Here is a 15,269-nt window from a genome sequence, read left to right on the forward strand (position 1 = left end):
CTTTCATCTGTGGGAGGGGGTGAAAAATTGAGAAATACTTACCGTATTCCCTGCTCCTTCTTCCCTACTAGTTGCAGGATGGATCACTAGTTCTTTGAAGCCGTTCCTCTTTGCCAGTCATGCTGCCACTTTTTCACCAACATCGTCGTGTACAATGCAGGACCAGTGTTGTATGGAAGGATGCTGAGGGTCTGACCACATTCAGGGGCTAGAGCAGACCAAAGGAGAACATTGGCTGTTCTCCCATCTAGAACTAAGCGGTAGGTTTTTACTATACAGGGGTACACCCAAAATGTATTTTTAAAAGCTGACCAAAGCTTAGCTTTACTGTAGAGGAAGTGGGTTGACATAGAAGTGGATCATCACTAAAAAAAGCACAGCAGTAAGCCACTGGGGGGCAGCTCTGAGATGGGACCAGTATTGGGGCAAGAGTTAATTTGTATTTGAATAACTGTGGGGCAGGGATCTGCAATTAGCGGACCTCCAGCTGCTGTAAATCTACAAGTCCCATCATGCCTCTGCCTCTGGGTGTCATGCTTGTGGCTGTCAGAGTCTTGCTATGCCTCATGGGAGTTGTAGTTCTGCAACAGCTGGAGGTCAGCTAATTGCATATCCCTGTTGTAGGGTATTACATTTTTTATGAAAATAAAAGTAATGCTGTAGATGGGCCTTAATGGCTGTTCATTTGATTGCCACTATATACCTTAAATATGGTAAATAAATATTATAATGTAAAATCAAAAAGAGGATTGAGAGTTACTCATAATGACTGCAACAGGTGGGAAAAGTTGAAACTCACTTATAGAGTCCCTGAGAGAAATAAAATAATATTTATAGGTGGATTAACCCTTTAAAAGAAAAAGTAGGAAACCATGCATTCTTCAAACGAAAAAGTTTATAAATGATATATACATTTTCCTTTTCTGTTAATGATGATGTACTGATAATTACTTGTAATATGTTCCACTCAGTCCAGCTTGGTCATTAGCAAACTCATTAACAAGTATATTGCTGTATGATTGTCACTTCAACAATACATTCATGTAGTAGTTTATTTTATTTTGTGATATTGTAATATCAGAGCCTGTGACAAACATGCTTCCAAGGTCTGAAGAATTTGGTGGCTTGATGGCCCTCCCACACAAGGCCTAGAAAAGGTCACATCTGCCTGCCTTGGTAGCGATGCCTACACTCAGCGCCAGAATCCGTAAAACCAAACCCACTGCATGCCAGAAAGCCTCAGAGCAGGTAGGAGGCTGAGCTGCGTGGGCTCAGAATTCATTCTCACGCATTCCTAAAGCCAACCACTTGCTGGATGAATCATTTCACAGAACGTAATGCTGAAGACACTGACAGTGGAAGTTTAGTTTTAGTTTCTTACGCTGTGTCATTCTATACACTGCCATACATGATAAATCAAGTTCTGTCTGGAACAGTAACCATGGTGTCATTAGAAATGGATGCTTGTAATTGAAGTCTCAACAAATCCTGTATAAATTAACCAGTAACTGGTCTGAGTTTTACAGCTGCGATTGTCTTGACAAATGATTGGTCCGGAGCTGCTCTTTTGGCCCAGAATATACATGGTAAAAGGTGGTTCAGTTCATAAGTGTTTAGATTGCAGCTTGCTTGACTCAGTGTCTCCAGCCAGGGTCTTCATCCATTGGAAGCAGAGTATGAGGGGAAAAGCTGGATTGGCTGGCATCACTGCTTATTATGTCCAATACCTCTTCAAGCTGAGTCCTAATTAAAAAGAAATAAGATATGATAAATATCAACCAATGGTGTTTAACAAATAATCTGCTGATTTTTGAATTCGACTAAAAAGTCGGTAGGTTTCTGCCTATTCATTAATATACGTCCATTTCTCTAATGCCGTGTACACACAGTCAGAATTTCGCTCAGCAAAAGACCGATTTTTGTCAAAAAATGCGACCGTATATATGCTCCATCTGAATTTTGCTGTCTGAATTTCCACCAGCAAAAGATTGAGAGCATGTTCTCAATTTTTCAGACGGAAAACGTTTCTATTGGAAATTCCGATGTGCAAAAACATGTGTATGCCATTCCGACGTGCAAAAACTCACGCATGCTCAGATTCAACTATGAGAAGGAAGCTATTGGCTATTGAACTTCCCTTTTCTAGTCCCGTCATACGTGTTGTACGTCACCGCATTCTCGGTGGTCAGAATTTGGTGTGACCGTGTGTAGGCAAGACAGCTTGAGTGAAATCGCGTCAGAATTCCGTCTAGAAAACCATCAGAGCTTTTGCCGACCAAAATTCTGATGGGGTGTATGTGACATTACTCTGTGCCTTTCCTCACCGTTAATTAACACAAAGTCACAAACATAATTACCCCCTTTAAATCCAAATTGAACCCTGAAGGTGATTTATGTTAGTGAAATTCTACTACTAAAATCACCTAAAACTTATGTTTCTTTGTGCATGTTTGTTTTTATATGCTTTTTCAGCTGCAGCGAGTTAAGAGTCAATGACTTAGGGGGGTCTACAATTTACATATAGCAGAGAATTGATACTCCTCTCCATGTACACGACAGTTTTCCCTCACACTGCACATGCATTTTGTGACTCATAAACTGCAGGCTGCAGTATGGGTTCTGTATAATGCTATCTGCATATCACGTGATGAGGGTTTTCTCATCCCAGCTTTATGTTTCCATTCATTGGAATAAATGTCCTAAAACAAGTGGAACAAGAGGAGATTGCGGGTTCAGTCATTTAACAGTTGCAGAGGATACATGGCTGCAGAACGGAGAAGGGGTTATGGGAGGTTTCAGGTTCAGCCTTTTATTTGCATAAATGGAGCAGAGGAGGCACAGGCATGTATAACAAAAAGTGCTGCAGCATTGGGGGGGGCGAGATGGAAGCTTCCGTTCTGCCTGTAACTCTCCCACATGAACGCCCATAATTTGTGCTTCTGGCTGGGGTGGAGCTACAATCAGCATTGCATTGATAAAATTAGCATTTTGCTTCTAAACCAGAGTGATTTTAACAGGGGCAAGTGCTAGGTGCACATTCCCTGGGGGATTTAACAAGCCTTTCTAACTTCCAGTAACAGTTATTCTTTAAGAACCACCACCTACTCTTGAATACTATATTCATAAAGAACAGCAGCAATGTCAAGGTGTTCTCATCAGCTTACATTACTGCGCCACCGGGATAGGTCGGGGATATGCCTGTGTGATAAGTTGGTGGCTCCTGATAGAAAGGTTGGGTCCATGTTGGGTTTCTCTCCATTACAGCATATTCAGGACTGGACATATACCTAAAATCAGAAAGAGAACAATTAAAGAAATGTATTCATACATTCATATTTATTCTATACCAGCTAATTGTTCCATTCAGATTTTTAACCACTTCGCGCCCAGGCCAATTCTGACATTTCTCTCCTACATGTAAAATTCCTAATTTTTTTGCTAAAAAAATTACATAGAACCCCCAAACATTATATATATATGTTTTTTTTAGCAAAGACCCTAGAGAATACAATGGCGCTCGTTGCAACTTTTTATTTGCGCAGCAATTTTTCTAATGCGTTTTTTTCAGAAAAAAAACTGTTTCATGCTTAAAAAAAAAAACAGTAAAGTTAGCCCAATTTTTTTGCATAATGTGAAAGAGGAGGATACGCCGAGTAAATAGATACCCAACATGTCACGCTTCAAAATTGCACGCGCTCGTGGAATGGCGCCAAACTTTGGTATTTAAAAATCCCCATAGGCGACGCTTTAAATATTTTTACTGGATACATATTTTGGGTTACAGAGGAGGTCTAGGGCTAGAATTATTGCTCTTGCTCTAACGTTTGCGGCGATACCTCACATGTGTGCGAGCTCACGAGACAGGGGTACTTTAATTTTTTTTTTATTATTGTTAATTTTATTTTTATTTTTTTTGTTTTACACTTAAAAAAATAAAAAAAATAATTGATGACTTTTATTCCTATTACAAAGAATGTAAACATCCCTTGTAATAGGAATATGGCATGATCGGACATATTTACTGTGATATATGGGGTCAATAAGACCTCATATCTCACCTCTAGGCTGGGAAGAATAAAAATAAAAATAAATAAAAAACGATCCTGGCTTCCTAGCCAGATCGGCACCGTTAATTTGAATACAGAGGCCAGGCGTGACGTCATAGCATCGCACCCGGCCTCCGAACGATCATAGAGACTCCGGGGACGATCTAGTCCACCGAAAATCTCTATGGTTACTTGCTGGGGCCGGCAGATCCTGTGACCGACTCACCGATGGAAACGGTGAGTCGGTAGAAGCACCGGAGGGCGGCGGGAGGGGGGGCGTCCCCTCCCGCCGCCCGTAAGAACGATCAAGCGGCGGAACAGCTGCTATGATCATTCTTATGGTGCAGGGAATCGCCGGCTGAAAATGGCAATATCTGAATGATGTCTGTGGCCTCAGGCATCATTTAGATATAACCACTGAAAGCCCATGACGTCAAAAGACATTACAGTACACAGAACATGGAAATGCAATTATTTTAATAAATATAAACTGCTAAATACCTTTTCTCAGTGAGTCTTGTGATTTCTATCAGTTATTAGTTAGAGCTTATAGGAGGAGTTTTCATAATGCACTGGCTGCCCTATAAGGATGCAGGGCCCATGACCCTCTGTCTGGACAGTGCTGATTGGCCCTGTGTGTAGCAATACACACCAAACTGAGCATGTACAGCTTGACATTATTTATTCTGTCTTATTCTGACATGTTTTGGAGACAGTACAAGAAGGGGAGGATCAGAGAAGACAGGATCAAACAGCCTTTTTACACAATGCAGAGGATTAGCCCCCCCCTGTTGTGGGTTTAGTAACACTAAGTAAGAAACCTATACCAGAATAATATGAGGGCTGATATAACCTGACTCTTCCTTCTGCAAATGCTGATCTGATAGCTTCAGTACCTTCTGTGTCACTGACCTAGAACATGTATGCAGAGTGTAACTAAACTCAGATTTCCATGATCTGCAGGCTTGTTCTGGGTCGTGACAATTTGAAGTCAGAGAAAGACAGATAATTAGTATTTTCAGATAGCGGTGAGCAATGACCCTCCATTTTCCTCTCAGAACTTCATTGTCTAAGGGCCCCTTTATACCACTGTGTTGTGTTAACGCATGTAAGTTTGTTAACATGCTTTGTGTTAATGCAGCCTATTCAAGGTGAATGGGCAGCTGCTGCCCCGGAGTGTGGCCAGCAAAAGTGGGGAAGGCCTTTTTCTCACTCCTACTGGAAACAATCAAGGGATATATATAACCACCCACTGTGATACAATCCTCATTTTTATTTTGGGGTACCCCTGGACTGGTGCATCTGGAGGAGTACAACCCTTGGAGGATTATTGGGTAACGTCTTAAAATTATTTTTTATTCCTTTTTGGAGTTTCCTGTCAACTAGCTGTATGCCTTTTAAAGCTTATACTACTACTCCCACCTCTGTATAGACGATCCTCGTTTATCCATAGGGAATAAAAACGTCATAAGCTCCCGATGAAGCGTTTTATAGAACGCGTAACATGTAGAGCATCCCTGAGCTGAGTCATCCATGATACACTGGTTTAAAAAATAATTTTTTCTGGTTTTTTTTACTCTTTTTTTATTCTCTCCTATGTTATATATATATCATAACAAAATGGAAATGTATGAGTCATTTGTCTAATTGTGATGTAATTAGATTGCACTAGACAGTGTAATCATTATGCTCTGAGGCATTTGATGTTTTTTGTTTTTATAAATAAACATTGTTAAAATTATTTTAAAGAATTTGTGTTTATGCCTAAAAAGTCCATCACTGTCAATAAATGAGGTTTCATGATGATAAATGTAAAGTTATCCACTTGGGGGCCAAAAACATTCAATGCATTATACATTCTAGGAGGAGTATAACTGGGGGAGTCATTGGTGGAGAATGTGTAATGGAGGGTTTTTATTTTATTTTTTATTTTTTTATTGGTTGAATGAAATTTACTTTTTTCAACCTGACTAACTATGTAAGCATGTGTATGATTGCAACACAATAGTATGGATGAAGTGATTGACTGTACAAACAATTTCTTCATTGTTCCTTGACACAATGTGGTAAAGAAAGTAGAATTTGGTTGCCTGGATTGTATATTTAAAAACAATGGAGGCTTGGGAGACAGATAAACCACAAAAATCAAGATGGAACCACTGGGATATATCTGATTGCTTTATTTATTTTTATATATACTGTATATACAGTATCTCACTCATGTGACAACACTGAAGAAATGACACTTTGCTACAATGTAAGGTGACTTCAAGTCGCCTCCTGGACAAGTGACTTTCCAGTGGCCAATCAAACAACAATCAGCTCTGTGGGAGGAAGGGGGGATGGAGGGTTTTGCCTAATAAAATAATTTTCTGTTCCTGTTTTGTTGCTTCAGTTAAGACACGATCTGACTTTGGAGGCGACTTCCATTGAAATCAATGGGTACAAGTCGCCTAGAAGTCGGATTGAAGTAGTACAGGAACCTTTTCTGAAGTCAGAGCAACTTCAGTAGTGTGCATTAAGACGGCTCTCATTCACTTACATTGATTTTATCATGTCGCATGACTTGAGGCGACTAGGGGCGACTTCAAGTTGGAGACTGGGCCGCAGGGCAGTATTCCAACATGATAATGACCCCAAACAAACCTCCAAGATGACCACTGCCTTGCTAAAGAAGCTGAGGGTAAAGGTGATGGACTGGCCAAGCATGTCTCCAGACCTAAACCCTATTCAGCATCTGTGGGGATCCTCTAACGGAAGGTGGAGGAGCGCAAGGTCTCTTACATCCACCAGCTCCGTGATGTCGTCATGGAGGAGAGGGAGAGGACTCCAGTGGCAACTTGTGAAGCTCTGATGAACTCCATGCCTAAGAGGTTTAAGGCAGTGCTGGAAAATAATGGTGGCCACCCAAAATATTGACACTTTAGGCCCAATTTGGACATTTTCACTTAGGGGTGTACTCACTTTTGCTGCCAGTGGTTTACACATTAATGGCTGTGCTTTGAGTTATTTTGAGGGGGCAGCAAATTTACACTGGTATACAAGCTGTACACTCACATTGTAGTAAAGTGTAATTTCTTCAGTTGTCACAAAAGAAAAGATATAATATAACATTTACAAAAAGGTGAGGGGTATACTACCTTTTGTGATATATTATATTATATATATATATATATATATATATATATATATATATATATATATATATATATATATATGTAGCACAGTATTTACACTTACCTAGTAAATGGTGATTGATCTTGTTGCATTGGAGGTAGAAATGGCGGACCCAACTCAACTGGAGGACTAAAGCATGAACACAACATAATTTGAATGATGTAACCAGTTACCTAATAGATTTATGTTAGTATCTATATGTCTTGTTTTCTAGAAATACAATTTTGTAAATGTAAGTGCTCAGTAGTGAAATCGTTAGCTTACTGCATTCTCACCTGCATTATTAGCAGGGGTTAAATGGGCTGTGTCCCTTGTATGCATTTTCTCCTGTAAATAATAGTTATGTCTGCTCTAGCAGAGAAATTAATGTTTTACCAGCCACCGCCTGTGCCTTGCATACAGAGGAAGACTGGGTGCTCACAGCCAACCTATGCAAAAGCGATCATTACCCATGATCAACTCTTTGATAAATCCATAGCAAATAGCATTGAAACTACACACACATAGGGGACAGTGGAGCGTAGCATGTATTAATTGCTAGTACTAGTAACTGCTAGTGATTGCCTGTATGGGCCCAGTTTAAGATTATGATCCCTCTCAACCAATTAAACTTTCATAGGGAAAAATTTTAACATTCTATAAATATGCATAGACACACACATACAAAAACTGACAAAGTTTTGACTGTAATTGTTTCACTGACAGTTTATATTATTGGGATCAGGGATGAAGGCAAAGCATTTTCGATATAGATTACAAGTGAATGGCTAGGGCTATCCCTCCTTTTAATGCCTGTTGTGTTGCAGTGCATTACCACACTCACAGGAAGGTGCACTATTTCGTTAACATACGTTGCGCTTAGTATACCCATTGAATGCCGAGGAAGAGGCACCCAGGCATACAACAACTGAACGTTCCAGAGTTGAAGCACTTATAAAGGTACAGTATAAAAATATATTACAAATGTTGTACAAAAAAATGTTTTGATAAAAACACAGTGAGGGCAAACCAAGAGGATGACATTGTCATGGTGTATTACAACTAGATGTTTTATATTGACACTTGTTCATATATAGATCTCAAAAGGGGAGGAGGTTCCAATTAAACTGGAATTCTACCCAAAAGTGGAAGCTCCGCTTATCTGACTGTTTTTGACAGGTACCTGTCCCCACTTCTGAGAGATCTCGCAGCGGCGAGATTACTCACAAGCAAAGCTCCCAACAGTCCCTGATTTTGAGGACCGTCCCTCATTTGGAGAAATGTCCCTCTGTCCCTCTTTCCTCCTCATTTGTCCCTCATTTTGGTCTGATCCATATATTTATATATAAAATGCTAAACCTTTCATCCAGTTTCTAAATTGCTGCATTGAAAATTGCAAAAGTCAATATAAAAGAATAGTAGTGGTAAAAAAGCACTTGTGGGTTTATCCAATAATTAATTTTTGTGCAATTCTCCTTCAAAGGACATGACAGAGGGTGTGTCCTTTGCCTACATAGTTTTGCTAATAGCTGTCCCTCATGCCCATCTGAAAAAGTTGGGAGGTATGCTCATAAATTCAGCCGCTCTCCATGTTCCCCCACCGACAGGCCATCCAGCACACTTCACTTTTGCGCAGTAGGGAACCAGCTGCAAAGCTGCAGGGCTTTACTGCCAGTTTCCTGTACACCAAACATCTGCCAACATCGCTGTATTCCAGAACAGCTAACTGTTCTAATATTAAAAGTCAGCAGCTGCTACGGTATGCGTAGCTGCTAACTTTTAATTTTTCACTAGGGGGGAACTCCGCTTTAATGATGCTCAGTTAACAAATTCTGTGCACCTGTATAGGCTGCTCATGGTCCAAACAAGGGCCACCATATTACTGGCGCCACTGAACTCACTTCCTGCATTACTTCCTGTATTGTCACAGGAAGTGTAGTTGCTACCATTTTGGAACATGGAGAAATACAACAAAATGCCAAGCCAGAGCTAGCCAGAGGAAGTCAATACACAAAAAACCTGAGCAGCAGCTAAAGGCCCGGGGAATTAAAAATAGATGTCAGTGATTCGTTTCTACCCAAAGGAATTTTTTCAAAAGATCGCAAAATAAAATATAACCTGATGCATCATTGATAAGAGAGTTGCTAGGTGTCCCAGAGTAAGAGCTTATTGAAATGCTTTGATTTGCCACAGAGTTACCTCATAAGGGTCCAGCTTTTATTAAACATCTCAGGCTATGTGGTCCACAGAACATTCACATAAAACATCTAGTTGCAATACACCATTACAATGTCAGCCTATTTTATTCATCTTAATGTGTTTTTGTCAAAATAATTTTGTACAATAAGATTTGCACTATATTTTTATACTGTATCTTTATGAGTGTGTGTAATTTCCTTATTGTTTGTGCCTAAAAAGTCCCACTCAGGTGTTTTGTTTGTTTTTTCCTTTTTTTGTTGTTTATTTTGGTATTGAGCATTTTGTAGATGTGACACATTATAACAATTAATATTTCCATATATATATATATATATATATATATATATATATATATATATATATATATTATGAATTTCTAAATGTGAGAGAACCACCGCTCCAGGTATGTCCACAAATTCAAGAAAACAGGCCCTCCAGGAATGGAGAAACCCAGGTGCAGGCACGGCATATACTCATTGCAAATAATTGAAGAACCCTGGATGGCCTGCACTATGAGCTGAGCTATGAGTAAGCACTCTTGGTAGTGTGAAACGCGTTAGTTATTGTTGCTTTTCTGTGACCCACTTTTGTTTGATTCTGCTTCACAAATAAAAGGCATTTGAATTTATCTTGGAGTGCGGCCGTCCAGAGTTCTTCAAATATTTGCAACCAGTATATGAAATTCTGTCATAAACTAGTAACCTGAATCCACGCTTAAGACATTCCTGGGGACCTTCATGTTACTGGGGATGTGGGTGTATTAATTCACTGAAGCTCTAGAGGTTGTTATTCTTAAAGGGAGCTCCTCACGACTTGAGATAGCCTAATGCCGTGTACATACGACTAGACTTCCTGCCAGAATAAACTCGGGCGGTCTTCCTGACGGAGTTCTGACGGAGTTACGGCCGAACGGACTTGCCCACACATGATCGGACAAAAGTCTGTTCATTTCAAACACTATGACGCATGACAGGACAAGAAAAGGAAGTTCAATAGCCAGTAGCCAATAGCTGCCCTTGCATCGTATTTGGTCCGTCGGACCAGCATACAGGTGAACGGTTTTCCCGATAGAAATTGATTCCATCTGAAAGATTTAAAGCATGTTTTATTTCTAGGTCCATCTGAATGTTTTAAAAGAAAAATCCTACACACGATCGGAATATCTGACGGAATGATTCCATCTAACCTTTTCTGCCAGAAGGTCCGGTCACGTGTACGTGGCATTAGGTTTAGCCGATACAACAGCATGGTGCTCTTCCAGATCATTGCCCTGTCCCTGATCCACTAACAACCTCTCTAGTTTAGTGACAATGAGCCCGTCCAGATCCTTACCTGGGACAATGTTAGTTTAGTAAACTACATCATTATTAATGCTTTTGTTGATTGGTATAAGACCCAGTGGCCGCAACCCCTACCCTATTCTAAAAAAAATACACACGATCGCACATTCCGACAACAAAATCCATGTTTTTTTTTCCGACGGCTCAAACTTGTCTTGCATACACGCGGTCAAAAAAATGTTGAGAGAAATTCCAAACGTCAAGAACGCGGTGACATACAACACCTACGACGAGCCGAGAAAAATGAAGTTCAGAGCCAGTGAGGCTCTTCTGCTTGATTTCAAGATTTCAACAGTGATGGACACAGGCGGGTGGCACTTATGGGCACAGCTAGGCAGCCCTGGTGGGCACAGATGAGGCTGCACTAGTGGGCATGGATGAGACTACACTAGTGGGTACAGATGAGACCGCACTGATGGGCACAGATGAGACCGCACTTATGGGCACTGGTGGGTGTAGATATGCTGCACTGATGGGCACTGAGGCTGCACTTATGGGCACTGATAAGACTGCACTGATATGCTGGAGGTGGCGACACTGACTTCCTTCGCTAGTCCCGTCGTACCTCAAGTCACGTTCAAAATGAACGAACTTTACTCCATGTGTGGGCAAGTCTGTTCATTTGAAAAGTCCGGCAGACCTCTGCCAAAAGTCCGGTGGATTGTGCGCCGGACCTAGTCCGCCGGAAAAGTCCGGTTGTGTATGGTCATGTGTGGGCAAGTCCGTTCCTTTGGAAAGTCCGGTGGACCTCCGCTGCAAAGTCCGGCGGATTGTCCGCCGGACTGAGTCTGCCGGTTAGTCTGATCGTGTGTACGCGGCATCACTCATGGTTAGTGTTTGGCTGAAGTCATTTTTTACTCTTTTTAAATCATAATCACAACAGAAACTACCCAAATGACCCTGATCAAAAGTTTACACACCCCAGTTCTTAATACTGTGTATTGACTCCTTTAACATAAATAACAGCTTGAAGTCTTTTGTGATATTTGTGGATGAGGCTCTTTATCTTAGACGGTAAAGCTGCCCATTCCTCTTGCTAAAAAGCCTCCAGTTCCTGTAAATTTTTGGGCTGTGTTGCATGAACTGCACGTTTGAGATCTCCCCAGAGTGGCTCAATGATATTGAGGTTAGGAGACTGAGATGGCCACTCCAGAACCTTCACTTTATTCTGCTGTAGCCAATGACAGGTCGACTTGGCCTTGTGTTTTGGATAATTGTCATGTTGGAATGTCCAAATATGTCCCATGCGCAGCTTCATGGCTGATAAATGCAAATGTTCCTCCAGTATTTTTTGATAACATACTGCATTCATCTTGCCACCATCCCCAAATCATCAGTGATCCACCTCCGTGTTTCACGGTAGGAATGGTGTACCTTTCATCATAGGCCTTGTTGACTCCTCTCCAAATGTAGTATTTATGGTTGTGGCCAAAGAGCTCAATTTTGGTCTCATCACTCCAAATTACTTTGTGCCAGAAGGTTTGAGGCTTGTCTCCAGGGCCGGTACAAGGGGTGGGCAGGAGGGGCGGCTGCCCTGGGCAGGGTGTGGGAGGGGGCGCTGAGTCGCTGGCAGCAGCATGCACAGGAATATGGGCAGAGAATATTTAGGTTTTGGCTCCGCTCAATGCTACAGCCTGCCCAAAAAGTGGACTGAGGATGCGCCCATACATATTGCTTGCCTCCTCTCTACAGTGGCAACCACATCCTGGCACAGAGGGAGAAGAATTCACTCTCCTGGGCTTGATTTCTCATCAGTCTGGCTGGATCGGGCTGTGACACTGAGAGCTCCTCTACAGGTGGACGGAGCAAGACAACACAACAGTGCATTCCCGATCATTGCTTCCCGCCCCCTGCATACATCACACAGCTCTCCCAACATGAAGATCTCACAGGATGGATGTCAGTTTTCTTCCATGTGAGTCCCCACTGCTCTGCCTTCCAAACTGTACCTGGCTATGCTGTAAACCTGTCTTGTACTTTGCAGAGCAGGTTTACAAAAAGAGAAGAACTCAATTCTTGTGTCAGAGCCCCCCCCCCCGTGTGTCAGAGCACCCCCCCGTGTGTCATAGCCTCCCCATGTGTCAGAACCCCCCTGTGTGTCAGAGCCCCTCTGTGACTCAGAGCCCCCCCCATGTGTCAAACCCCCCCCCCCCCCAGTGTGTCAGAGTGTGTCCTCCTCATTCTCTTTCCCATGTTGACTTTAGACAGCATAGTAGAAAGTAGAGGAGTCCAGTGTGCTGAAATGTGGAGAATATGTGACCCTGTTTTCCATAGGCTAGTGAGTTTGGCTTCAACTTGTTAGTGTTGCTAAATCTGCTAGTACATCTAACACTACCCTGTTTCCCAGACAAAACGAATGCAGCCACCACATCTAATGATTGTTAAACTGCAATATATAACATCTTGGGTTTTATACCAGTCTTTTGAACTCCAGTGGGATATTTTTGTCATTTTAATGGCTTTCTTCTGGTGACTCGACCATGCAGCCCATCTTTCTTCAAGTGCTTCCTTATTGTGCATCTTGAAACAGCCACACCACATGTTTTCAGAGAGTCCCATATTTCACCTGAAGTTTTTTGTGGGTTTTTCTTTGCATCCCAATTTTCCTGGCAGTTGTGGCTGAAATTTTAGTTGGTCTACCTGACCAGGGATTGGTTTTAACAGAACCCCTAATTTTCCACTTCTTGATTAGAGTTTTAACACTGCTGATTGACATTATCAATACTTTGGATATCTTTTTTATATCCCTTTCCTGTTTTATATAATTCAACTACCTTTTCCTGCAGTTGCTTTGACAATACTTTTGCTTTCTCCTTGACTCAGAATCCAGAAACGTCAGTGCAGCACTGGATAAAAGATGCAAGGATCTGTCAGGAGTCCAGAAACTCATTGACCCTTTATACTCACACACACTAATTACAAGAAAACAGATCACAAGTGAGGATGGTTACCATTAATAGCCATTCAAACCTGTCAGGTCACCTGAAACCAGGTAACAGATGCACTTCATAGGTCCATAGTCAGGAGTGCACCACTAAGATATCAGACCCTTGGACTGACTGCTGCGTATTGAACCCAGGGAGGTTTAGGAAGCAGGTCTACTGGATCATTAACACCGATTCCAGTGGGAGCTAGAGCATAGATTCACCAGAGCATCTAGTGGTGAAGATGGACTGTGTTGCAGTCTGTCTCCAGGTCACGGTACCTAGGGTCTCACAGCTCACGCTCACGGTAGACTACAGGAGAAGGAAGCAGCAGGCTGGAACAACAAGGATAGTAAAGGGATAAGGCAGAGGTCAGGGCGACTAGCAGACAGGAACAACAGAGTACACGCCAATGGTTCAGGGTTACAGGCAAACAGGGATGGTCGGGGACACGCCAAGGTCGGTAACAGAGACAAACTTAGAGCACACTGCAAGCAGGAAACAGGAAGCCAAACACACAGTGAATACACAATGGTTGATCAGCAAGGTTGGCTTGCAATGCCCAGGTTAATATAATGTTCCTAATTGGAGGCCGGAGTGGAGCTATGCTGAGGGAAGATTATTTAAATAGTCAGGTGAGGGTGGCTGGCCTCTAAAGGTGAACACAGGAGGAAAGGTGAGCTGACAGACACACATTACTGCATAACCATGATAAAACCCCTTTGTGTCAACTTGTGTGCATGTTATCAGGCCAAAATCACCAGGGTATGTAAACTTTTGATCAGGGACACTTGGGAAGTTTCTGTTGTCTTTATTATTTAAAAAGAGTAAACACAGTTGATTGATAATAAATGTCTTCAACCAAACATTAACCATGAGTGAAAGAAAAGTTTTTGTGTTATCATTTACATTCTCTGAAAAATGGTCAAAAATTCATAAATTCTGCCAGGGTATTTAAGCTCAACTGTATATACCCTGATTTGTAATGCTGAGCTTTATACCCTAATTGGTGAGGCTGAGCTATATACTCCTGTCCTCTCCTGTCCTGTGATGCTGGGGCTGTATACTGCTGTTCTGTAATGCTGAGCTGTACACTCCTGACACTATGGGTAGAAGCAAGTGGAATACGGGGGATGGAGTGAGTGGATTCTATAAGGGGTGGGATTTATGGCAAGGGTCAAAAAGGAAGGGCGGGGTCTGGCGCCCAATCCTAAAACCTCACCAGCTGCCACTGATACCTTTGCTGTGTTTTTGCCCTTACTTGGTCCTTCCTAATTTTGGGTGTTATATTACACAGTGGCCAAACTATCCCAATCTATTTTATCAGTGCTCCAATCAAAGGTACTTCACAGTACCAGTCCATATGCCCAAAGAGACACAAAGTACCAATTTGGTTGTTGGGTTGGAGAACCCAGAAGGAGGGATGAGAAAGAGAGAGAGTCTAATACCACATGTCCTGCTATATAAAAGCTCCTGTTGAATCTAGACCAGAAGCAGGGATTATTATCTTCAACACCAAGATGGACATTTTGTCACCTGTTATTCAGTTGTACAGGTTTAGCAGCCACCAGTGATCAGAACAACTAGGATCCTGGATGAGAATA

At 41.8% G+C, this 15,269-nt stretch overlaps 1 protein-coding gene across 1 annotated transcript in view; it reads right to left on the bottom strand.

Moving 5' to 3' along the window:
* Nucleotides 1-877: 877 nt before the first annotated feature.
* The window catches only part of STAT6 (signal transducer and activator of transcription 6), a 335,411-nt gene continuing 321,019 nt past the window's right edge, over nt 878-15,269 (bottom strand). Inside the window, exons 20-22 of the mRNA XM_077483561.1 lie at nt 7,287-7,352; nt 3,165-3,287; nt 878-1,743 (exon numbers count right to left, since the gene is read on the bottom strand). Coding sequence (XP_077339687.1) covers nt 1,635-1,743; nt 3,165-3,287; nt 7,287-7,352 — 298 coding nt within the window. The 3' untranslated portion in view covers nt 878-1,634. The remainder of the gene's footprint in view (nt 1,744-3,164; nt 3,288-7,286; nt 7,353-15,269) is intronic.

This window comes from Lithobates pipiens, unplaced genomic scaffold, assembly GCF_037356315.1.
Source record: "Lithobates pipiens isolate NorthernLeopardFrog02 unplaced genomic scaffold, aLitPip1_a1.2 Scaffold_16, whole genome shotgun sequence".
Lineage (NCBI taxonomy): Eukaryota > Metazoa > Chordata > Amphibia > Anura > Ranidae > Lithobates > Lithobates pipiens.